Source organism: Mustelus asterias, chromosome 23, assembly GCF_964213995.1.
Source record: "Mustelus asterias chromosome 23, sMusAst1.hap1.1, whole genome shotgun sequence".
NCBI classification, from domain to species: Eukaryota; Metazoa; Chordata; class Chondrichthyes; order Carcharhiniformes; family Triakidae; genus Mustelus; species Mustelus asterias.
The window spans coordinates 15865314-15891177 of record NC_135823.1 but is presented as its reverse complement, the minus strand read 5'-3'; the positions used below and the strand labels follow the sequence as shown (position 1 = coordinate 15891177).

Genomic DNA, 25864 nt, shown 5'->3' with positions numbered 1-25864 from the left:
TCCAAAGATGTGCGGGTTAGGTTGATTGGCCATGCTAAATTGACCCTTAGTATCAGGGGGATTAGCAGGGTAAATATGTGGGTTACAGGAATAGGGCCTGGGTGGGATTGTGGTCAGTACAGACTTGTTGGGCTGAATGGCCTCCTCCTGTACTGTAGGGATTCTATGATTTATCCCTCAATCAATATCCCAAAGAAACAGATGATCTGGCCATCTCCACAATATTGTTTGTGAGTTTACTGTGCGCAAATTGGCTGCTGTGTTTCCTCTGGTACAACACTTCAAAAGTGCTTAACTGGCTGGAAAGCACTTTGGGATATCTGGTGGTCATGAAAGACATGATAATGGAAAGTTCTTGGATGGGCTGGCGGTCTGCAGGGTGGGATAGGAACGTGGACTTCACACACACAATGCAAATTCCAAACTTTGGGTAAACTCCGAAGATCCACACTAAATATTCTGACTTGTTTGAGGTTTTTTGCGATGGTTGCTCACTCTTTAATCAAAGGTTTAACATCAGTGGTGGGCAAGTTTCCAGAAACCATTATTCGGAATAGAATTAGTAGTCACGTGGAAAAATATGGGTTGATTTAGTTTTAAAGTTTATTAGTGTCACAAGTAGGGCTTACATTAACACTACAATGAAGTTACTGTGAAAATCCCCTAGTCGCCACACTCCAGTGCCTGTTTGGGAACACTGAGGGAGGATTTAGTGTGGCCAATGCACCTAACCAGCACATCTCTCTGCCTGTGGGAGGAAATCAGAGCACCCAGAGGAAACCCATGCAGACTCAGCATAGACAGTGACTCAAGCCGGGAATTGAACCCGGATCTCTGGTGCTGTGAGGAAGCAGTGCTAACCACTGTGCCATGATTTGGGGAAACGTATGGATTTCTAAAGAGGAAATTGTGTTTAACTAACTTGGAGTTTTTGAGGAGGGGGCAGTAAGGGTTGATGAGGGTGATGCTGTGGATGTGGTGTACTTGGACTTTCAGAAGGCATTTGATACAGTGCCACACAACAGACTTGAGAAAAGTCATGCCTCGTGGAATAAAGGGATAGTAGCAACATGGATACAAAACTGGCTGAATAATGGAAGCAAAGAATAACAGTCAATGGTTTTTTTTCAGGCTGGAGGAAGATTTGTCGTGGTGTTTCCCAGGGGTCTGTATTGGGATCCTTGCTTTTCCTGATATATATTAATGATCTAGATCTCAGTGTACAGGGGACAGTTTCAAAGTTTGCAGATGATACAAAACTGGGAAGTATTGTAAACTGTGAGGACGGTGGTTATAGAACTTCAAGAGGACATAGACAAGTTGGTGGAGTGGACAGATAGGTGGCTGATGCATTTCAATGCGGAGAAGTGTACTGATGCATTTTGCTAGGAAGAACATGGAGAGACAATACAAAATAAGGGGTAAAATTCTTAGAGGTGCAGTAGCAGAGGGAGCTAGGTGTATATGTGCACAGATCACTGAAGGTGATGGGACAGATAGAGCAGTTAATAATAGTATTTTGAGCCTTATTTAGAGGTCCATAGAGTACAAGAGCAAGGAGATTGTGCTGAACTTATGCAGGACACTAGTTAGACCTCAGCTGGAATGTTGTTTACAGTTCTGAGTGCCACACTATAGGAAAGATATGAATGCATTGGAGAGAGTGCAGAAGAGGTTTACAAATTTGGTTCTAGGGATGAGAAACTTCAGTCATGAGGTTAGATTGGAGGGGTTGGGACTGTTCTTCTTGGAAAGAAGGCGGCTCAGAGGAGATTTGATTGAGATGTTCAAAATCATGAGGGGACTGGACAGAGTAGTTTGGGAGAAATTGTACCCGATTGTGAAAGGATCAAGAATGAGAAGGCACAGATTTAAAGTGATTTGCAAAAGAAGCAATCTGAGAAAAACTTTCTCGCAGCGAGTGGTTGGGGTCTGGAACGCACTGCCTGGAACTGTGGTGGAGGCAGCTTCAATCGAGGCAATGTTCAGGGGTATGGGGAAAAGGCAGGGGAATGGCACTAAGTCACAAATGCTTGTTTGGAGAGCCGGTGCGGACATGATGGGCCAAATGGCCTCCTCCTGCACCATAGCAATTCTGCAAGAGAATGAGTCGGTGAAACCTAGACATGCAGTTAACTTGTGGCAATTAATTGCCTCAGGAAAAATGGTACCAGGGCCATCCATCGCACAACAAGTGAGTTCAGAATAAAATGTCAAATATTTTCCCAGCACAATTATGAGAGGGAGGTTGGGAAGAGGCTAAAGTCCCCATATGGAGTTGAACATAAGGAAAATAAAAGGCTTTTAACATTCGAATGACTTCTTGGAAGCCCACACCAAAGAGATTGCATTTGTTAAATATGCAGCATTCAGTGGATTCGAGTGTTGATTTTCACAAGCAGGGCAATTAGAAAACTCAACAGCTGAAAACGAATCAATTCCCCAGATAGATTAAGCATACCCTCGAGTACTTACAGAAACCAGTGAGAAGATTTGTAATACACTGTCAGTAATATAATCAATTATTACCCAGGGAGGCTAATTCTGATGGAGTGGAAACTGGGATGTGGAGTTTCCATATTGACAGGGTGACCCATCACCCCCTCCCCATTATTATAAAACCAGTGTGTATATATATATATATATATATATATATATATATATATATATATATATATATATGTATGTATGTCAGCAGACATGGAATCATAAGAGCTAGGAGCAGGAGTAGGCCATTCAGCCCCTCGAGCCTGCTCCACCATCCAATACGTTCATGGCTGATCTCATCTCGGTCTCATCTCCACTTTCCTGCCCGTTCGCCATAGCCCTTCAAACTCATTCATTAAAAATCTGTCCACCTCTTCCTCAAATTTACTCAATGTCCCGGCACCCACCAAACTCTGGGACAGTGAATTCCACAGAGTCACCACCCTTTTGAGAGAAGTCATTTCTCACCATTTCTGCCACCCTTATCCTAAAACTATGACCTCTTGTTCTAGATTGCCCCGCAAGGGGAAGGATCCTCTCTGTCTACTGGTCAATACCTTTTTATCACAGTCAGTCACAGAGTCATAGAGGTTTACAGCATGGAAACAGACCCTTTGGCCCAACTTGTCCATGCCACCCTTTCTTTTAACCACTAAGCTAGTCCCAATTGCCTGTGTTTGGCCCATATCCCTCTAGACCCAACTTATCCATGTAACTGCTTAAATGTTTTTTAAAGACAAAATTGTACCCGCCTCTACTACTACCTCTGACAGCTCGTTCCAGACACTCACCACCCTCTGTGTGGGAACAAAATGCCCCTCTGGACCCTTTTGTATCTCTCCCCTCTCACCTTAAATCTATGCCCTCTAGTTTTAGTCTTTGCTACCTTTGGGAAAAGATATTGACTATCTAGCTGATCTATGCCCCTCATTATTTTATAGACCTCTATAAGATCACCCCTAAGTCTCCTACGCTCCAAGGAAAAAAGTCCCAGTCTATTCAGCCTCTCCTTATAACTCAAACCATCATTTCATGTACATCTCATTCTTCTAAATTCCAGAAAGTATAGGCCTTAACTGCCCAATATCTCTTCATAAGACAAACTTCTCTTCTCTGGGATCAATCCGGTGACCCTCCTCTGAACTGCTTCCAATACCACTACAACCTTTCTCAAATAAGGAGACCAAACTGTACACAATACTCCAGGTGCAGTCTCACCAATGCCTTGTATAGTCGTAGCAACACGTCCTTACTTTTACACTCAATTCCTTTAGCTTTAAATGGCAAAATTCCATTTGCTTTTCTTATTACCTACTGTATTTGCATACCAATATTATAGAATGCTACAGTGCAGGAGGAAGCCATTTGGCCCATTGAGTCTGCACCAACCATAATCCCACCTAGGCCTTATCCCCATAACCCCATATACTTATTCTAGCCAGTCCCCTTGACACTAAGGGGCAATTTAGCATGGTCAATTCACCTGACCCACACATCTTTGGACTGTGGGAGGAAACTGGAGCACCCGGAGGAAACCCACGCAGACACGGCGAGAATGTGCAAACGCCACACAGACAGTGACCCAAGCCGGGAATTGAACCCAGCTCCCTGGCACTGTGAGGCACTGGCTAACCATTGTGCCACTATGCCGCCCCCACATTAATAGTACATTGATACACATATTACATCTATTAAATATCTAATATACATTTGAAAATAATATGAAAAATGTCATTTTTTGAAATGTTTGATTTAAAATAAAACAATTTAGTGATTTCTCCCTCCTCTCAACATGCAACTAATTAACCAAAGGTTGCTCGAAAAATTAATCAGCAAATTTAAAGAAAACTTTCAGGGTTGGTGGCACACATGAAATAGAGCAAGGAACAATAAACCTTTTGCATCCTTGCTGTGAGTTCTGAAGACAGGAAGCAAATCTACAGCTTTCCTAGTCAACTGCACCATCCCAACTCAGTAAAATACTTGGATCGTTTCAAAGATTGAAAGTGCCCCAAACGGTAAATCTCACCCTCAGAAACAATGATTTAGCAGAAGAGCAAATAATCCCAGCCTCAATACTTGGAGATAATGGAGCACACACTGTTCTGGAGTTATAAATTTTCAAAATAATTCCTCCTATTTATTTTTTTAACCATCATCTGAAGTTGCTGCTCAAAGCTAATAACTCTCCAATGAGCAATCAAAGTTGTCAGTGTTATTATGCCATTCATGCCAGCAGTTGCCATGGCAGCTGGGAGCTGGGGGAGGCAATGCCATGGTGCTTTTCTTCCATGGCAAGACTTCTTGGTCTACTTACCAGGGGCCTGCTTTTTAGCAGCGGACTACTTAAATCCTCCACATTTGAGAGCCAATATTATAAATTACGAAGCATCATGACGCATTCTTTTAGAAATACTTGATCATGTTAAAACTACCTCATGCAGAGGATCTCTGTGCCGGCTGTGGGATTTGAAGAATCAATCAAAAACAGCCACTGAGATGATGGAGTGGACATATTACTCTGAAAGTTTGCACCCGAGTTATGCTCCATCTCCCCTGCTGCTTAAAAATCATAGAATCCTTGCAGTGCCCAAAGAGGCCATTCGGCCCATTGAGTCTGCACTGACTCTCTGCAGGAATATCTTACCCAGGCCCTCCCCCGCCCTATCCCCGTAACCCCATGTATTCACCTTGGCTAATCCATCTCACCTACATATCTAAGCGGCAATTTAGCACGGCCAATCCACCTAACCAGCAAGTCTTTCGGACTCTGGAAGGAAACTGGAGCACCTGGAGGAAACCCACGCAGACATGGGGAGAACGTGCAGACTCCACACATATAGTGACCCAAGACCAGAATCGAACCCAGGTCCCTGGTGCTGCGAGGCAGCAGTGCTAACCACTGTGCCACCCATAGAAATGTACACAAATCTAGAAAGCCCTTTGATATGAATGTTGGAGAATAGTAATGACTGCACAATAGTAATGACTGAAGCCATTAGTTTGTTAAATGCAAACTTATTTATTTTACTGCACCGGATAAAAGCAAGTTACTGCGGATGCTGGAATCTGAAACCAAAAGAGAAAATGCTGGAAAATCTCAACAGGTCTGGCAGCATCTGCAAGGAGAGAAAAGAGGTGACGCTTCGAGTCCAGACGACCCTTTGTCAAAGCTTTGCCAGACCCGCTGAGATTTTCCAGCATTTTCTCTTTTGGTTTCAGATTCCAGCATCGCAGTAATTTGCTTTTATTTATTAATTCCTCTTGATTTGTTTACCCATCGCTGCAACTTCCTCATTTTGACAGATGTATCTGACATCTGCTTACGAGAAATGACTATTTTTCTGCTGCTCCATTTCTTTTATCACTTATCTTTATTTTTCCCTCTCTTATAGTTGTTCTTAGCCCAGTGCTCTTTTCCCCCACTGGGATCGACTATGCAAATGCGTAAGTCATTCTCTGGAGGTAAGTGAGGTTACTATGGAGTCATTATTGGCTGAGATGCACTCTGTATCCACTCATTCATATAGGATTGCTATGATCAAGGATTTCAACATGTTTGACCTGGAATCCTCTTTGTTCTCTCTTTCTCCTGGTGATGTAACTGATGGCAATGGCTCCACTTCACTCCAGCAAGAACCAAAAGGCATTTTGCGGGCGTGTATTTAAACAGAGAGTGTGCGTCAGCTATTTGCCTGAAAAACATCAGAGTTAAAGAGAGTTGTACACCCCGCAGAGTTCGCATGGGGTTACAGGGATAGGGCCTGGGTGGGATTGAGGTTGGTGCAGACTCGATAGGCCAAATGGCCTCTTTCGGCACCATAGGGATTCTATGATTCCCCAGCCAGTTCAGGAATGGGAACCCCAGCTGATCCCTTTTCCCTTTCCAACCAGCTAACTGGCCACAGACCGGGCGGCACGGTGGCACAGCGGTTAGCTCTGCTGCCTCACAGCGCCAGGGACCCAGAGTCTGCACGTTCTCCTTGTGTCTGCGTGGGTTTTCTCCGGGTTCCTCCCACACTCCAAAGATGTGCAGGTTAGATGAATTGGCCATGCTAAATTGCCCCTAAATGTCAGGTAAATGTGTGGGGTTATGGGGTTATCCCACCTGGGTGGGATTGTGGTCGGTGCAGACTCGATGGGCCGAATGGCCTCCTTCTGTACTGTAGGTTAGGTGCATTGGTTAGGTGCATTGGCCGTGCTAAATTCTCCCTCAGTGTGCCCGAACAGGCGCCGGAGTGTGACGACTAGGGGATTTTCACAGTAACTTCATTGCAGAGTTAATGTATATCTACTTGTTACACTAATAAAATTAAATAAAGACTGAGTAAAGCCAGGCTTGGTATAATAAATCTTTCTGGGTTACCTCCAAGAAAAGCCTTTACCTGCTGGAAAGCATCAACTTATCTTTGGTACAATAGACAGAACCATGAAGAACTGTAAACACGATGGTATTTTGTTGGAATGAAAAGGGAGATTATTGTGGGAACACTGGGCTTGTCAGTCCTTTTGTTAATGCATGATGTACACAACCCTTTCGGGTCACGCTAACCTTCCTCATGGGGGAGTGGGAAGCGCCTCCTTTTGCTCTAAGCCTCAGATGAGTTCGGAATTTACTGTCCAATTATTTGTCATTCAGGATGACATAAACTCCTACAGGTGGTATCATCAATTCAGTGTGCTACCCCAAGAGGCCTGCTGGTAAATCTCATCAGTCTGACAGCACCACAACTCTCAGATTTCAGTCCGATGCAGCAGCTGTGATGGGCTTTATGTTAATAATTTCCATATTCTAGACACAGCAATATAGACCCTATTTCTGTTCAGTCACTTGCCTAACCTTTTGTTGCTCCGTGTTAATTATGGTTTTCTCCTAATAGCAGTTCAGTTTATTTGTTCGTGTCACAAGTAGGCTTACATTAACACTGCAATGAAATTACTGTGAAAATTCCCTAGTCACCACACTCCTCCGCCTGTTCGGGTACACTGAGGGAGAATTTAGCTTGGCAATGCACCTAACCAGCATGTCTTTCGGACTGTGAGAGGAAACCGGAGCACCCGGAGGAAACCCACGCAGACATCGGGAGGATGTGCAGACTCCGCACAGACAGTGACCCAAGCTGGGAATCGAACCCGGGTCCCTGGCGCTGTGAGGCAGCAGTGCTAACCATTGTGCCTGGACGAGTAGTCCAAAAGCTTAGGCTAGTGATCTGGGGGCATGGGTTCAAATCTCACCACGGCAGCTGGTGGAATTTAAATTCAATGAATTAATAAATCTGGAATTGAAAACTAGTCTCAGTAATGGAAACTGTGAAAGTATCAGATTTTAAAAAAGAATTATTCATTCAAGGCATCGCTGGCTGGACCAGCATTTATTGCCCATCCCTAGTTGCCCTTGAGAAGGTGGTGGTGAGCCAGCTTCTTGAATCGCTGTAGTCTCTGAGGGGTAGGTACACCCACTGTGCTGTTAGTGAGGGAGTTCCAGGATTTTGACCCTAGCAACAGTGAAGGAACGGCGATTTATTTCCAAGTCAGGATGATGAGTGGCTTGGAGGGGAACCTCCAGGTGGTGGTATACCCAGGCATCTGCTGATCTTAGAATCATAGAAACCCTACAGTGCAGAAGGAGGCTATTCGGCCCATCGAGTCTGCACCGACCACAATCCCACCTAGGCCCTACCCCCACATATTTACCTGCTAATCCCTCTAACCTATGCATCTCAGGACTCAACGGGGAAATTTTTAACCTGGCCAATCAACCTAACCCGCACATCTTTGGACTGTGGGAGGAAACCGGAGCACCCGGAGGAAACCCACACAGACACGAGGAGAATGTGCAAACTCCACACAGACAGTGACCCGAGCCGGGAATCAAACCCGGGACCCTGGAGCTGTGAAGCAGCAGTGCTAACCACTGTGCCATATTCAACTGCTTCATCAATGTCCTTCCCTCCATCATATGGTAAGAGGTGGGGATGTTCACTGATGACTGCACAATGTTCAGCACCATTCAAAAAACTTTGGATACAGAACACCCCTGTCCATATGCTGCAAGACCTGAACAACATTCAGGTTTGAGCAGATAAGTGGCAAGTAACATACGTGCCAAACAAGTGCTAGGTAATGACCATCTCCAACAAGAGAATCCAACCATTCCACCCCCACCCCCCTTTTCTATTCAATGGCAATACCATTGCTGAATCCCCCCCTATCAATATCCTGGGGCAGAAACTGAACTGGACCAGCCACTGTGGCTATCTGAGCAGGTCAAAGGCCAGGAGTCCTGTGTGGCGAGTAACTCCCCCCCTGGCTCCTCAATATCTATCCACCATCTACAAGGCGCAGGAGTGTGATGGAATACTCCCCCCTTGCCTGGATGAGTGCAGCTCCAACAACACTCAAGAAGCTCAACACCATCCAGGACAAAGCAGCCCTGCTTGATTGCTACCCCATCCACCACCTTAAACATTCATCCTCTCCACCACTGATGGGGCAGCAGTGTGCACCACAGCAACTCAGCAAAACTCCTTCGATAGCACCTTCAAAACAACCTCTAACAGCTAGGACAGGATCAGCAGCAGACACAGGGCAACAGCACCATCTGCAAGTTTCCCTCCAAGTCACGCACTATCCTGACTTGGAAATACATCGCTGTTCATTCATTGTCACTGGGTCAAAATCTGGAACTCACTCCCTACCAGCACTGTGGGTGTACGTACATCACATGGACTGCAAGTGGTTTAAAAATGTGGCTCACCCATCACCTTCTCGAGGGCAATTATGGATGGGCAACAAAATCTAACCTAACCAGCAGCACCCACATCCTGTGAAAGAATTTAAAAAATCTCTCCCTTTTTCCGGTTCTGATATGAGGTAATTGACCTGAAACATTGACCCTGTTTCACTCTCCACAGGTGCTGAGTATTTCCAATGTTTTATTTCACGTAATTGGGCAATGTAACACATGGAGACTATTGAGATACGAGTCTCACGTTTGTGTCAATCTTTGACCAATAATAATCATTTGATCCTGGAATTCATTCCAGCACTTTACTGAATAGTTGTACTACATTCTCTGATATGATTTGCCCTGCAAACCGTGTGATCAGTAATTCCCTCAGTGGTTGTAATCTGGATTCTTATAACTGGGTGACATACGTCCTATGCAGACAATTATATGTTATCCACTGGACTGCGATGTCAAGGATGTGGCAGTGCATATCTCTAGGGATGGCACGGTGACACAGTGGTTAGCATTGCTGCCTCACAGCACCAAAGACCCGGGTTCGATTCCCGGCTTGGGTCACTGTCTGTGCGGTGTCTGTACGTTCTCCCCGTGTCTGCGTGGGTTTCCTTCGGGTGCTCCGGTTTCCGAAAAATATGCTGGTTAGGTGCATCGGCCATGCTAAATTCTCCCTCAGTGTACCCGAACAGGCGCCAGAGTGTGGCGACTAGGGGATTTTCACAGTAACTTCATTGCAGTGTTAATGTAAGCCAACTTGTGACACAAATAAACTTAAACTTGGAGTGACTTTGATTCCCTGGCTGTGTGCTAGAATCTTTCTGTTCCGTTTTATGCTGCGCTGAATACATATAACAACTGTACACAAGGAACTCTGGGATATCTCAGCAAGTTGACTGTTAATTCAGATTGATCAAAGATCAATCTTGCAACAATCAATCCTCTCGGCCAATTCTCTGGAAACTCAGTCACGCTCCAAGTGTTAACTGCACTGAACTTTTATAAAAACGTGTTTAATCCAATGGCATTGTTCAGAGACCAACACTCTCTAACTTCAGATCGAATTGGTGTTAGCAGTTGATACTTGGCTGAACTTGCTGATAAGGTCCTGCCTCCCGGACAAAGCCTACAACATCGTTACAATTTAAGTTCGAATTTTTGAAGCTTGACTTTCACATTTGATTGGAAAGTTAATATTGCTGAAAAGAGCGAGGTGTTGCTGAAACTCACTGGATTCTACCCCGTCAGTCCAAAAATACATTCTGCCCATCGCACAGGTGAACAAGGTTGTGTATGAATCATAGAATCATTGAGTCCCTCCAGTGCAGAAGGAGGCCATTCAGCCCATCGAGTCTGCACCGACCACAATCCCACCCAGGCCCTATCCCCTTAACTCCATGCATTTACCCTAGCTAGCCCCCTTAATACTAAGGGACAATTTAGCACGGCCAATCCACCTAACCCGCACACCTTTGGAGTGTGGGAGGAAACCCACGCAGACACGGGGAGAATGCGCAAACTGCACACAGACAGTGACCCACGCTGGGAATTGAACCCAGGTCCCTGGTGCCATGAGGCAGCAGTGCCAACCACTGTGTCACCATGTTGCCACATCATGGGTGATTGACACTGTGCCGTCATGAATTTCCATGCCGGTGTGATGCCAGGTTGGTGGTATGTGCCAATGATTGGCCAATTGATTGATAATATCATGGAACTCATACAAAGCCATAACCAAACAATTTGATGTACCATGGTCAGCCATGAACATGAGCCAAAATGGGGAGACATATGGATAATTTACAATATTTACACTGACTTTACCCTATTTCCTGTGCAACATTTTGGCTTCAACTATAAACTGCAGAGTTAAAAATGCTTGCCCCATTGCTTATTCCGATAGGAAGTGAATGGGAAGTGGTTGATGGCTTGTGAAAAATTCACTGGCTCCCGTCCAGTCACTGGCTCCCGGTCAGGCGTGGGCCAACCTGTTCAATACAGCTCATATTGCTGAAGGGAGGACTGGGGATAGGGGATGCCTCAACTTTCCTCATCATCCTCCTCCTTCTCCTCCTCCTCCTCCTAGGTCCCACCAAGAAAAGACAATTTATCTCATAGCTTCTCTTCACATCCTTGTCCTCCACAGTAGCTCAGGTCTGAGTTAAAATTGCTAATTTGTGGAGGGGGAAATGGCAGAGCTGCCCCTCCAGTAGCCCCCATGAAAGTCCTGGTCGGCAAGACCCAGAGGGCTGAGGGATTATTAATAACCTGAAAAATGGTAGAATCCACCCTGTGGTGCACAGGGCTGACTTTCACCTGTTCCCATAGTGACGTTTTCCTGGAACAGGTCGCTGGGCTGTCGCCAGAGGCTTATAGCTTGAGGGGTGCCACTCCACAGCAAGCGTGGCTTAGCAGGAGTCTCTCCCGCTCTTACCACCTGCCATTTTGGATGAATTGTACAGGTTGATGAATACCCTGTTTGACCGCATTATGAGCGCACCTTCCTTGGCCAACAAGTCCTGGGGTGGGATTCGAACCCAGAGGTTCTGGCTCAGAGGCAGGGATACCACCCACTGCACCACATGACCTCATGCTCCCTAAATTGCTAAATACTGAATGATAAATACTCGGATGCTGAACATTGCATTTTATTTCCAGAAGGTGGCAGTCTATTCTGCAGTTACCTTTCTTGCAAATAAGAAACTTTCCAAATAGCAACAAAAGTGAGGATTTTAAAAATCATCCATTGATAATTTGTACAAAATCTCTTAGAAATGTCACATGTTCATTCGTTTGACATAAACTTTGAAATGCCTGAATAAGAATGGATTAATTGTGTCGATTGCCCTGCCTTTTCTCTGCTTTAACTCCTGTTTTCCTGAAGTAATTGCTGCAAACACTTCTTCATTTGTTTACACATGACTTGATCAAAATGACTTTTTTCCTTCCAAAATAAAGAAGAGGAAATACATTTTCATGGACTCACTGATCTTCAAACTCATCGCTTTGTTGCTAGTAAGATCTGCATCCTTTTTAGCAACTGGTAATTTTGGTGATCTCCAGGCAAGCTTAAAATAAAGAGAAACAAAATACCAGAGCCACTGGCAGATGGCAATGTTTTGTCTCGAATATTGTGCAGACTTATGGAAATGGGGATTGAGATTGGGAAAGTGAGATTGATACCTAGAAAGTATCAATGAACATTTTAAAAAGCTGGAACACACTAGCCAGAATTTTACCATCCCGCCCGCCACGGAATTGGAGCGGGCGAGGGGCGGACGATGGAAATGTCCGTTGACCTCGGATGGGATTTTACGGTTTCGGGATGAGCAAGGCCGCACAGTCCTGCCCAACCAAAGCAATTCCGCCAAATGATCTACGCAAAATGTTAATCAGTCTTTTCCATTTACAACTTCTGACCAATCTGTTGTGTAATTCCAACATTAGAGTTTCAGTTTATTTTTCTTTTTGTCATATTCTGTATGTATTTTTTTAAAAATGTATTTAAAATGAAAAAGCATCCTCTTTCCTCTTGGATTCACGGCACATTTGAGTCGAGGTAGATGCTGGTTCTTTTTTTAAGAAGTCTCCATTCTTGTGCGTTCTTCTTTAAATGTGTCTAATATCTGTGACATGCATGTGTCAGTTATGCGTTTCGATCGGTTCCTCACAAATTTGAGGCAATTCCAAGCACGTTTGGAACCACTCCCATTCGTGGGCGGCACGGTGGCACAGTGGTTAGTACTGCTGCCTCACAGCGTCAAACACCCGGGTTCAATCCCGCCTTGGGTCACTCTCTGTGTGGAGTTTGCACATTCTCCCCGTTTTGCATGGGTTTACTCTGGGGTGCTCCAGTTTCCTCCCATACTCCAAAGATGTGTGGGTTAGGTGCATTGGCCATGCTAAATTGCCCCTTAGTGTCCCGGGATGCGTAGGTTAGAGGGATTAGTGGGGTAAATATGTGGGATTACGGGGATGGGGCCTAGGTGGGATTGTGGTCAGTGCAGACTCGATGGACTGAATGGCCGCCGCCTTCTCTGTAGGGATTCCATGATATCCTCTCTCAATAAAGTTTGAACCTGAACATGTCCTTATCCTTTGACAAATATCAATGCCATGGGAGGATAACTCACAATGGGGTAAATAATCCAGATGTAACCCACCGTTGTGGCTCAGTTAATAACATCCGTGTCTCTGAGTTGAAGCTCCAATCAAAAGTGTAACAATCAAGGCTAACACCTGCAGTGCAGTGCTGAGGGAGTGCTGCACAGTTGGAGGTGCTGACTTTCAGCAGAGACATTAAGCTGACACCCCTCTGCCTGTGTGAGTGGATATTAAGACACCATGACCATGACACTGTTTTGGAAAGAGCAGCAGCCTGTCCAAGATTTTTTTTAAAAACTATGATGGTTGTGGGATCTTGCTGTGTACAAAGTACTTTTTAAATTAATTCATTCATGGGAAGTGGCATCACTGGTTAGGCCAACATTTGTAGGCCACCTCTAATTACTCTTGAAAAGGTAATGGGATGAGCTGCTGCCTTGAACCGCTGCAGTCCACGTTGTGTAGGTACACCCATAGTGCTGTTAGAGAGGGAGATCCAGCGACAGTGAAGGAACGACCAATATATTTCCAAGTCAGGGTGGTGTGTAACTTGGAGGGAAATTTGCAAGTGGTAGTGTTGCCATGAATCCACTGTCCTTGTCCCTCTAAGTGGTAGAGGTTGCAGGAAGTTGCTGTCGAAGGAGCCTTGGTGAGTTCCTGCAGTGCATCATGTAGCTAGTACACCCGACTGCTAGAGAGTGTCGATGGTGGGGAGAGTGAATGTTTGTGGATGGGATTGCAATCAGATGGGCTGCTTTGTCCTGGATGGTGTCAAGTTTCTTGAGTGTTGTTGGAGTTGCACTCATCCAGGCAAGTAGGGAGCATTCCATCTCAATTGTGTCTTGTAGATGGTGGACGGGCTTTGGGGAGTCAGGAGGTGAGTTGCTCGATGCAGTATTCCTAGCATTTGACTTGCTCTCGTAGCCACAGTATTTATGTGGCTAGTCCAGTTCAGTTTCTGGTCAATGGTAACCCCTAGGATGTTACTGGTGGGGGAGCCAGTGATGGCAATGCCATTGATTATCAAGGGTAGATGGTTAGATCTCATGTTGGAGATAGTCACTCGTGTGGTGTTCATGTTAGTTATCTATATAAAACATCTTGAAGCATTTATGTTCTTTCAACATTGGATGGTGCAATTTGACTTGTGTGTTCCAGGTGAATCTGATTGCTAATATGAAGAGCATGTCATCTGATGTAATTTGGGGAGCTTGCAGTGATTAGTTGGATGATGTGCATTGCAGTGGGCACCGGGTGGCTTCTCCAGGTTGGCGTTGGGGATAGAGAAATCCTGCAGCCACTGGAGGCTGCTCAGACTGACATCCAGGTTCACTGCCCCGTTCACATTCTCCTGATCCTCTGGGTGAAGTACCATCCTGTTCTCAAATTTTGTGTGGATTTCTGGGGCTGGTATCAGACACAGTTATAGAATCATAAAATCCTACAGTGCAGAAGGAGGCCATTCGGCCCATCGTGCCTGCATCGACCACAATCTCAGCCAGGCCCTATCCCCGTAACCCCACGTATTTACCCTAGCTAGTCCCCCTGACATTAAGGGGCAATTTAGCATGGCCAATCCACCTAACCAGCACATCTTTGGACTGTGGGAGGAAACCGGAGCACCCGGAGGAAACCCACGCAGACACGGGGAGAATGTGCAAACTCTGCACAGACAGTGACCCGAGGATGGAATTGGACCCAGTTCCCTGGCGCTGTGAGGCAGCAGTGCTAAAAACTGTGCCCCCCTACCAGGCTTTGCCAGGTAATGTGGGGAGGATGTCAGAGGTAGTTGGTACTGTGAATTTGCCTGGGAGTGTCTAAACAGGAACACACATCAAGGACATGTGGGTGGCATGGTGGCAGTGGTTAACACTGGTGCCTCACAGCGCCAAGGACCTAGGTTTAATTCCTGGCCCGGGTCACTGTCTGTGTGGACATTCTCCCCATGTCCACGTGGGTTTCCTCTGGGTGCTCAAGTTTCCTCCCACAGTCCAAAGATGTGCGGGTTAGGTGGATTGCCCATGCTAAATTGCCCCTTAGTGTCAGGGGGACTAGCTAGGGTCAATGCATGGGGTTATGGGGATAGGGCCTGGGTGGGATTGTGGTCAGTGCAGACTCGATGGGCTGAATGGCCTCCTTCTGCACTGTAGAGATTCTATGACGGGGTAGAATTTCCACTCCATCTGACGAAGGAGCAGCGCTCCGAAAGCTAATGGTATTTGCTACCAAATAAACCTGTTGGACTTTAACCTGGTGTTGTTAAAACTCTTACAGGGTAGAATGGCACATTGGAGTCAGTTCATTGAAGTTGAGGCTGGCAGGTTGAGTTCTCTGGCAGTGAGAGTGTACAGTTTAGTGACGCTCCCTGGGCTTTTTCTTTGCTACTCTGCCTCTCCTCATTGGGAGCAGTGAAAGGTGAAACCTGGAAACGAGCGGCCAATCAGCTGCCCGGGATCTGTTTAAAGGCTATTATAAAGTGAGTGAGTGAGCCCTGTGGAAGGAGGTGACAGTCACACACAGCCCCGCTCCTGTTATATAGCCCTGCTCAACTGTGCAGATGTAAAAACCCGCCTGATCAAAGCAACAGGGGCACTGAAGGAAGCTGAAACCAGGAGGGGGGGTTTGATGCCAACTCAGGGCATCAAGAAGCATTTATTTATATATATATATAGGAAGAAACAACTTGAAGATCATTTACTCTGAATTGCAGACCTACCTCTGGGGGTGTGTGTGTGTGTACTGGAGGATTTCAGAGCCAGTGTCAGGTGAGGATCTAAAGGCAACAGGTTCATCTGGGCAAGAAAGAATAACAGTTTGCAGACTGCAAACTCCAGCAGCTTTGGAGAGTCTCAGACACTGGGACTGATTGAGGAAATGTTCAGAAGGGCAAGATTTGCACATTTCAATGGTGTTAAGGGGATGAAATGTGAGTTATTTTGATACAATCCTGTCTGGTCTCCCCCCTTGTAGTTAGAGACAGTTTAATTATCTGCTACTTTTTTTAAATCCGACAGGTAATATTCCATGTATTTTGAAATTTAAATGAAGTTAGTCCTTTGCCTCGCCATAGCCAATTTGCTGCAGAGGTTAGGGGGTTTATTTAATCTTATTTTGCCCTGGATTCTGAATGCTGTGTCGGATATTTGCATGTTTAGGATTGTGCATTATTATTTTTCCTTCGTGTTTTCCCCCGCATATTTATCAACTGCTCCTTCCGATTTCCCAGTCTTGCAAGAGGGAGTGAGTGAGTGAAATGACTGCTTTGCATTTCAGAGTCTGACTGTCAGCGATGCCAGTTCTGACCAGCCCAGAAATCGCCACCAAATTTAAGGAGAACTGGATGATGCTTCATCCGGAGGATCAGGAGAATGTGAACGGGGCAGTGAACCTGGATGACAGTCTGACCAGCCTCCAGTGGCTGCAGGATTTCTCCATCCTCAGCGCCAACCTGGAGAAGCCCCCCGGCGCCCACTGCAAGCAGCATGTGCCAGGCTCGGATGCCCCTGCCTCCCCCCCGGCCGGGGACACCGCTGCCACCGGGATGCCACTCAGCCTGGGCAAGCCCAGCTCCGCGGTGACCGGCACCAAGACCTTGGTGCAGGCTCAGCCACCCTCCCAGAGCCCGGTGGAGGATGTGGACTACAAGACCAACCCCCATGTCAAGCCGCCCTACTCCTACGCCACCCTCATCTGCATGGCCATGCAAGCGAGCAAGAAGAGTAAGATCACCCTGTCCGCTATCTACAACTGGATTACTGATAACTTCTGCTATTACAGGCACGCAGACCCCAGCTGGCAGGTATGGTCAGCAAGGCACTCTGTAAACTTCAGAGCAATCTTCCTGTTTCCTTCAATTGTCTCAACTTCTCAAACATATACTTTCACATTATTGCAGAGTTAGAAAAGTAATTAGAGTCTAAATATACGTTTAACAGCATATTAAGTCCTATCTATATTTATATACCTACCATATGATATATACTATGTATATATCGTATGCGTATTTCTATACTATTTATTTACATATCCATATTTCAATACTGCTTATACTATATATACTATTTATTTACATGTAAGCTATATATATTCATATATTTATTTACATATTTATAAACTATTTATATACCACAGGAGTTATTTTAACCATTGCATACACATTTCAATACTATTTAGTCACATATAGACTGTATTCATATACTAATTTATATATTTATAAGCTATATGCCATCATATACATTTTTCAGTACCTTTTATGCTATTTATGTACAAATCATATACTATTTATTTACATATTTATAAGCTATTTATGTACCATAGGAATTACTTTAACACTTCTATACTGTTTACATATAGACTGTACTATTTATTTACATAGTTGTTATTTGCATAGCACAGAAATTATTACAATTATATACACCTTATACAATTTATTTACTTATTTATAAGCTATTTATATACCATAGAAATTATTTTAACCATTACGTACACATTTCTATACTGTTTATTTACACATAGACTGTTTATATATATATATATGTGTTCATATACTATTTATTTACATATAGGCTATTTATATACCATAGGAATTATTTTAATCATTACATACACATTTCTATACAATTTATTTACATATAGACTGTTTATATATATATGTTCATATACTATTTACATATTTATAAGCTATCTATCTACCATCATATACATATTTCAGTACTTTTATGCTATTTCTGTACAAATTTATATACTATTTTTTTACATATTTATTAGCTATTTATATGCCATATGAATTACTTTAACTATTACATATGCATTTCTATGCTATTTATTGTCAGACTAAATATATATATATATATTTATGTACTATTTATATCCTATTTCCTCTGTCTATATTTGCAATGTTTTGACTGGAATTATACCGGGTTGAAGATCGCAGTAACGGGTGGATGATGAGGATGGTGTGATCTGTAGATGGTCCCACATTCAGCTTGGTGCTTCACCCTTCTTTGAACAGAGGATATCCAGAAGTCACATCACATAATAGTCATAGGGGAGAGCTCAATGTGTGATTCAGCAGCCCACTGTGCTGCTGGTGCTGTTTCTCACCCCAGGAAACCATGACTGCTAAAGTGTGAATCCTAATAACCATGTGCTGTTGAGGGAACCCACGGGGCAATAAATGGATGAAGATGGTGATCAGGCACTCCTCAGCTCCCTGGCTCACTACACAAGCTCATAGTATTTTCCGCATTGTGTCCGGATTCAGTAAGATGGAATGTTACTGCCAGGGATCAAATTCAGATATTGATTATTTTTCTGGTGTTGGCAGGTCACCCAATGTGTTGCACAGTGTGAAGTACTTTTTTTGGAACAGTTCTTGCCCTTGTTTTGACTGATGATGAATGTGAAAGAGGCATATTAGCATACTTGGCACCCTTTCCTTAGGGAGGGTCGGTGGGGCGGGGTGGGGGGGGGGCGGATCTCAGTATGCAATGCCTGACATCATGGTGTTTGTCTACTGCTGACTTTACTGATTGGTCCGTTAGCAGGTCTATGTCACCCTTAGTCCCCCCCCATTAGTGTTGGGAATGGAATGTGGAAAGAAGATTTATCACACGTTATCCATTAAAATGTAGGCCTTGTGTTCATCCATAAAGAATATTGATTGGGAAAGCAAGTTAAGCGGGGCAGTGTAAAATTGTCCCCTGCTGGAACTGTTAAAGCTGATAGCTGGTAAATGCTGTTATAAATTAGTTTAACTGGAATTATCTTTGGTAACAGAGTTGCATCTACCTTATATTTCTAGCCTCTTAAATATACTGGGGAGAACAAAATTAAATCAGTATCATATAGTCAGTGGTATTTTTGTTTAGGCAGGCATCATGATTGGGGCAGGCTGGAGGGCCGAAGGGCCTGTTCCTGTGCTGTGCTGTTCTTTGTTGACACAGTGAGTTTTAATGTTGATCTGTATTCAATTTCCATGTAGATTTTGCAAACCTTTAGGCAAAAAATTAAAATGAATTCTCATCCCTGCCTAAATTGGTCACACTGTTTTGAAGTTGTTTGCTGAATAGGCAGCTGAACAGGAGGAATATTGTAGGATATTAACCTGTGGGCGTATCCACCCTGGGGAAAATCCCCTAGGGGATTTTCACAGTGATTTCATGTAAGCCTACTTGTGACACTAATAAATAAACTTTTAAAAAACTTTGAAGCTTATGAACTTTAAAACTGAACAGGAGTATTGTAGGATATTAACCTGTGGACATATCCATCCTGCACAGTATAATAAATTAATGGGCTCCATATCATCAAAGCTCAGAGTCTAGCTGCTAATACCAAGCATAAATGGCAATGAAAACTGCCACTTAATCACACTTGCATGTACTAACCGACTAAGTCGGTATGCAGGTGGAGCATGTAATAAAAAAGGCAAATTGGATGTTGGCATTTAATGCAAAAGGACTAGAATATAAAAGTAGAGAAGTGTTGTAATTGTATAGGGTGTTGGTGAGACCACATCTGGAGTATTGTGTCCAGTTTTGGCCTCCTTATTTGAGGGAGGATAGAACATAGAACAGTACAGCACAGAACAGGCCCTTCGGCCCACGATGTTGTGCCGAGCTTTATCTGAAACCAAGATCAAGCTATCCCACTCCCTATCACCCTGGTGTGCTCCATGTGCCTATCCAATAACTGCTGAAATGTTCCTAAAGTGTCTGACTCCACTATCACTGCAGGCAGTCCATTCCACACCCCAACCACTCTCTGCATAAAGAACCTACCTCTGATATCCTTCCTGTATCTCCCACCATGAACCCTATAGTTATGCCCCCTTGTAATAGCTCCATCCACCCGAGGAAATAGTCTTTGAACGTTCACTCTATCTATCCCCTTCATCATTTTATAAACCTGTGGTGGCATTGGAGGCAGTTCAGAGGAGGTTCACCAGATTGATTCCGGGGATCAAAGGGTTAATGCATAAAGAGAGATTAAACATTTTGGACTTGTACTCGCTGGAGTTCAGAAGGATGAGAGGGGATCTGATCGAAGTATATAAAATTTAAAAAGGGATTGATAAAGTAAATGTAGACCAAATGTTTCCTCTTATGGGGCAATGTAGAACAAGAGGTTTAAAACTGAGATGAGGAGGAGCTACTTCTCGCAGACGGTGGTGAATTTGTGGAACTCGCTGCCCCGTAGCGCGGAGGAGCCTGAATTGTTGAATGGTTTTGAGAGGGAGATAGATATATTTCTAATTTAAAAATGGGTAAAGGGATATGGGGAACAGGTGGGGAGGTGGGTTTGAGACCAGGGAGAGATCAGCCATGATTTGACTGAATGGCGGAGCAGGCTTGAAGGGCTGAATTTGCCGACTTCTGCTCCTAATTCCTGTGTTCCTAATTTATGATTCAGTACTTCCATTTCTAACTTTATTTTCTTGCGCCACACGGTCACACAACAATAATGGAGCTTGTGGAATGTGAAGTGATGATGGAAGACACTTTTCCTTTCACATAGCTACCCATTCCTAGAGCCATAGGTGCTTTCACCTCTCACTGTTTCCCAATCACAGGCTGTTTTGTTTCAGATTAGAGAGGAAGGGACCACTTATGCTGAAAATTATCCATTTTCCTTTCCTCCCATCCTAAAGGTACTTTCCTTTTTCTTCTTGTGACTCTTTGGATGAAGAGAGTGGACAACCTGGCACCCCCATCCCAGACCTGTGCCACCCTCACTCTTTAGCTGGCCATCCAAAAGGCATGCTAGTTAGGTGGATTGGCCATGCTAAACTCTCCCTCAGTGTACCCGAACAGGTGCTGGAGTGTGGCAACTAGAGAATATTCACACTAACTTCATTACAGGGTTGGTGTAAGCCTACTGGTGACAATAATAAATAAACTTAAACTTTAGGAATTATAGTATTATCCAGAGGACTGCTTGACTATCAATGGTAGACCATATACTGCTCCCAAACTGAACTTAAAACTGAGCTTTATCCTGAGAAAACTTTGACATAATTTTTCAAGAAAAGTTTCAAACTGAGAAAAGTATTCTTGTTGTTTCTCACTAAACTGGAGGAGAACTTTGTCATTTCAAGCAGTTTGGATTTGGTCCAGGTTTGATTTTATGGGCTGTAATTGCATCCATCTCTAATTGCGAGGTTGGTATTACGAAGGGTTAGTTGCTAAGAAATCATGTTTAGAGTTTCCCGTTTGATCTCTTGTGTTTTGCCAGAACTTTGATTTTATTGCGTTTGCTTCACGCTCTAAGATCGGGCCTCAGTGTGTGCATGGGTAAAGAGAGCATCACAGACTGGAGTAGAAACTTCTAATAGGGAGATAATAGGTTTCTGTTCTGTTTCCCCAAGATGTTTGTTAAATATATCATTTTTTCTAGAGTAATAGTTTAATAATCTGCAGCTCAGATTGTCGGGAATATTAAGATATCAATCTAAATCCGAAACCTTGGCAGCTAAGCTGCTGGTGGATATGTTAACAGTCTGGGGCAGTGTGGGTAAGCTCCATTATCGTGCATATGTATCCAGAACTGGAATCACTCCAGGACTGCAGTGGTGATTCAGCGCTTTAACTTTGCTGCTTCTCTGCTGTAACCCGCTATTTTGGTTTTACTTTTTGTTCTGAATTCCAAATAGTACAACTCTATAACACCATCTCATTTTTCTGGCGATTGTATTTGTAATGAGGAAGAATCCTAGTGGGGACTTAGTTGTACTTTAATGGAGAAAGTTTCTTAAAGGCATACCATTGACCATATCTAGATTTTGGTAAATACACAGCGCTGCCTCATAGCGCCAGGGACCCCGGTTAGATGGATTGGTCATGCTAAGTTGCCACTTAGTGTCAGGGGGACTAGCTAGGGCAAATGTATGGGGTTGTGGGGATAGACCTTGGGTGGGATTGTGGTCAGTGCAGACTCGATGGGCCAAATGGCCTCCTTCTGCAGTGTAGGATTCTATGATTCTAGTCCACTCTGGCCTTGGGTCACTGTCCGTGTGGAGTCTGCACGTTCTCCCTGTGTCTGGGTTTCCTCCGGGTGCTCTGGTTTCCTCCCACAGTCCAAAGATATGCGGGTTAGGTGGATTGGCCATGTTAAATTGCCCCTTAGTGTCCAAGATGTGTAGGTTAGGTGGATTGGCCAGGCTAAATTACCCCTTAGTGTCTAAGATGTGTAGATTAGGGGGATTGACCATGGTAAATTGCCCCTTAGTGTCCCAAGATGTCTAGGTTAGGGGGATTATTGGGGTAAATACATGGAGTTACAGGAATAGGGCCTGGATGGTATTCTCTTTTGGAGAGTTGGTGTAGACTCAATGGGCCGAATGGTCTCCTTTTGCACTGTCGGGATTCTATAACCTACAACCAACACTGATCCTTTCTGACTTATTTCCAATGGTTCTGCTTGAGTTTAAGTAATTTTATTTTGTTTTTCTAACTATTTGCCCCACCCCCAGCAATTTTCTCCCCCTCTCCTCTTGCTTGGTGAGGTATCAGTAGCATTGGCTATCCTCTGGCACCATGTCCAAGCGACCATTATTCATTTGTATGACTCATTAAGGTCAACAGGACTATTAAAGCTGCAGCAATCCAATCCTGTGCTCAGACAAAGCCGGCGGAAGTTGTAAATGATGACCTGACAGTTATCAGGAGCAGGACCCCTATCTGATCCACACCGCTGGGAAACCCATGAAGTGGATATGCCAGTAGCGGAATCAGAAGATCCCACCAACGTGAACGGCCAGAAGATCTTGCCTCAGATTTTTTGAGCTGTTTAATGTTTTTTTTAATGAGTGTCACAAGTAGGCTTACATTAACACTGCAATGAAGTTACTGTGAAAATCCCCTAGTCGCCATACCCCAGTGCCTGTTCGGATACACCGAGGGAGAATTCAGCATGGCCAATGCACCTAATCAGCACGTCTTTTGGACTGTGGGAGGAAACCAGAGCACCCGGAGGAAACTCACGCAGATACAGAGAGAATGTGCAGACTCCGCACAGACAGTGACCCAAGCCGGGAATCGAACCCAGGTCTCTTGCACTGTGAGGCAGCAGTGCTTACCACTGTGCCACCATGCCGCCCGCTTGTGTGCCTAGCTGATGGAGGGCAGTAAAGGGGATGAGGTTTTTGGGAAGGGCTAAAGGAATAATGCAATGGGCGGAGTTGGAAGGATTGGGGTGGGAGGGTCAGCGGAGGTTCGCGGGCAGAGACGTGGGTTGGGTTTGGAGGGATGAGTTGAGGAGGGGACGAGGATAGGATTGTAGCATTATGGGGTGGAGCTTTTGGGATATGGAGTAGGTTGGGTTGGTAGGATCCGGTCGGAATGGAGTTGGTATTTTCAGGGTAGGAAGTGAGATTGCCGGTTATGGGGGAGGGTTTGGATTATAGGGTGGGATTGGAGGGATAGGGCAGAGGGAGGGTAGGAGAAGATTATAAGGGTGGAGTTAGGGGTTGAGGGTTAGCGACGAGGTTGCAGGGATGGGACCTGAGGGGGCAGGGCAGAAGGGAGCAGAATGATTTGCATTTGGGGTCGTTATTGAATCTGAAATCAGAATGATCGTCCAAACTGCAGCCACTGAGCCCAGGGTTCTGGCCTTCAAAAGAAGTTTTATTTGGTTTGTCCTGTGCGAATTTTGTACACATCATAGTTGCTGGACTCACTGATGGATAAATCCTACATCACAGCAACAAGCTCCATTAATATCAAACTTGTGAAAATGAATGGGAGTATGGATTTAAACTTCCTGATGTTCCCTGGTATTACATTCCTGTAGCAATTGAAGCTTCAGTACCTTCAACAACATTGACTGGTTTGAATTTGTGTTATGGTAGAGTCATCTTACAACACACAGAAAGAGGCAACTAGGCGCATCAAGTCTATGCCAGCAGTCTGCAGAGCAATCCAATTATTCCCACTCTCCAGCTCCATCCCCATAGCCCTGCCAGTTTATTTCCTTCAGCTGTCCGTCCAATTTCCTTTTGGAATCCGGTTCCAGGCCATTACCACTCGCTGCGTGAAAATGCTCTTCCTCGCATTCCCCTGAACCTCTTGCCCAAAGCCTTAAATATGCACATCCCGGACCTTGTGCCGTCAACTGATGAGAATGCTTTTCCTTCCTCCTGTCCACCTCGACCAAATCTTCCCTCAATCTCCTTTACTCCAAGGGGAACAACCCCAGCTTCTCCCTAACCCTAACCTCATAGCTAAAACCAATGTCTCTACTTTCTTAGAAGACTAAGGAAATTTGGAATGTCAGCTACGACTCTCACCAACTTTTACAGGTGCACCTGAACATGCCCCTGTCTACATCAATGGGGGCGAAGTAGAAAAGGTCGAGAGCTTCAAGTTTTTAAGTGTCCAGATCATCAACAACCTGTCCTGGTCCCCCCACGCCAACACTACAGTTAAGAAAGCCCACCAACGCCTCTACTTTCTCAGAAGACTAAGGAAATTTGGCATGTCAGCTACAACTCTCACCAACATTTACAGATGCACCATAGAAAGCATTCTTTCTGGTTGTATCACAGCTTGGTATGGCGTCTGCTCTGCCCAAGACCGCAAGGAACTACAAAAGGTTGTGAATGTAGCCCAATCCCTCACGCAAACCAGCCTCCCATCCATTGACTCTGACTACACTTCCCACTGTCTCGGCAAAGCAGCCAGCTTTGGACCCCACACACCCCGGACATTCTCTCTTCCACCTTCTTCCTTCAGGAAAAAGATACGAAAGTCTGAGGTCTAGTACCAACCGACTCAAGAACAGTTTCTTCTCTGCTGCTGTCAGACTTTTGAATGGACTTACCTTGCATTAAGTTGATCTTTCTCTACACCCTAGCTATGACTGTAACACTACATTCTGCACTCTCTCGTTTCCTTCTCTATGAACGGTATGTTTTGTCTGTATAGCGCGCAAGAAACAATACTTTTCACTGTATACCAATACATGTGATAATAATAAATCAAATCAAAAAATCGCTTGCCCCTACAGCTGTTCTGATAAATCTCCCCCTGCATGATCTCAGGGACCCTCACATCCTTCTTAAAGTATGGTGGCCAGAACTGGATGTGATTAGCTAGTTGTGAGCACACCAGAACTTTAGAAATCTTCAGTATAATTTCCCTATTTTTATACTCAATGGACAGGGTTTTCTAAATAACTCACCATGTGCTTCACAGCGGCGGAGGCAGCCCTGCCATTGGCTGGCAGTGTGATTTTCCGTTCCCACCGGTATCAATGGGGGTTTCCTGTTGAATACACCCCTCCCTGCTGGGAAGCCCATGGCAGGGATGCGCTGTCGTCGGGACTGGAAGATCCCACCAGCGTGGACAGCTGGAAAGTTCCGGCCAATGTCTCTGTTAATGAAGCCCAGAATTCCATATACTTTGCTAACCACTCTCTCTCATTATCTCCTGCATTTGAACCCGCAGGTCCCTCTGTTCCTGCGCACTCCTGTCCTATTAAGTTTCCACTGCCTTCCCCTATACCTTCTGCCTCGCACGTCTCTGTATTAAA

At 44.7% G+C, this 25864-nt stretch overlaps 1 protein-coding gene across 1 annotated transcript in view; it reads left to right on the top strand.

Annotated features, from left to right (window-relative positions):
• Positions 1 to 16622: 16622 nt before the first annotated feature.
• Positions 16623 to 25864, top strand: part of foxj1b (forkhead box J1b) — a 29954-nt gene continuing 20712 nt past the window's right edge. Inside the window, exon 1 of the mRNA XM_078239789.1 lies at positions 16623 to 17132. Within this exon, the coding sequence (XP_078095915.1) occupies positions 16623 to 17132 (510 nt within the window). The remainder of the gene's footprint in view (positions 17133 to 25864) is intronic.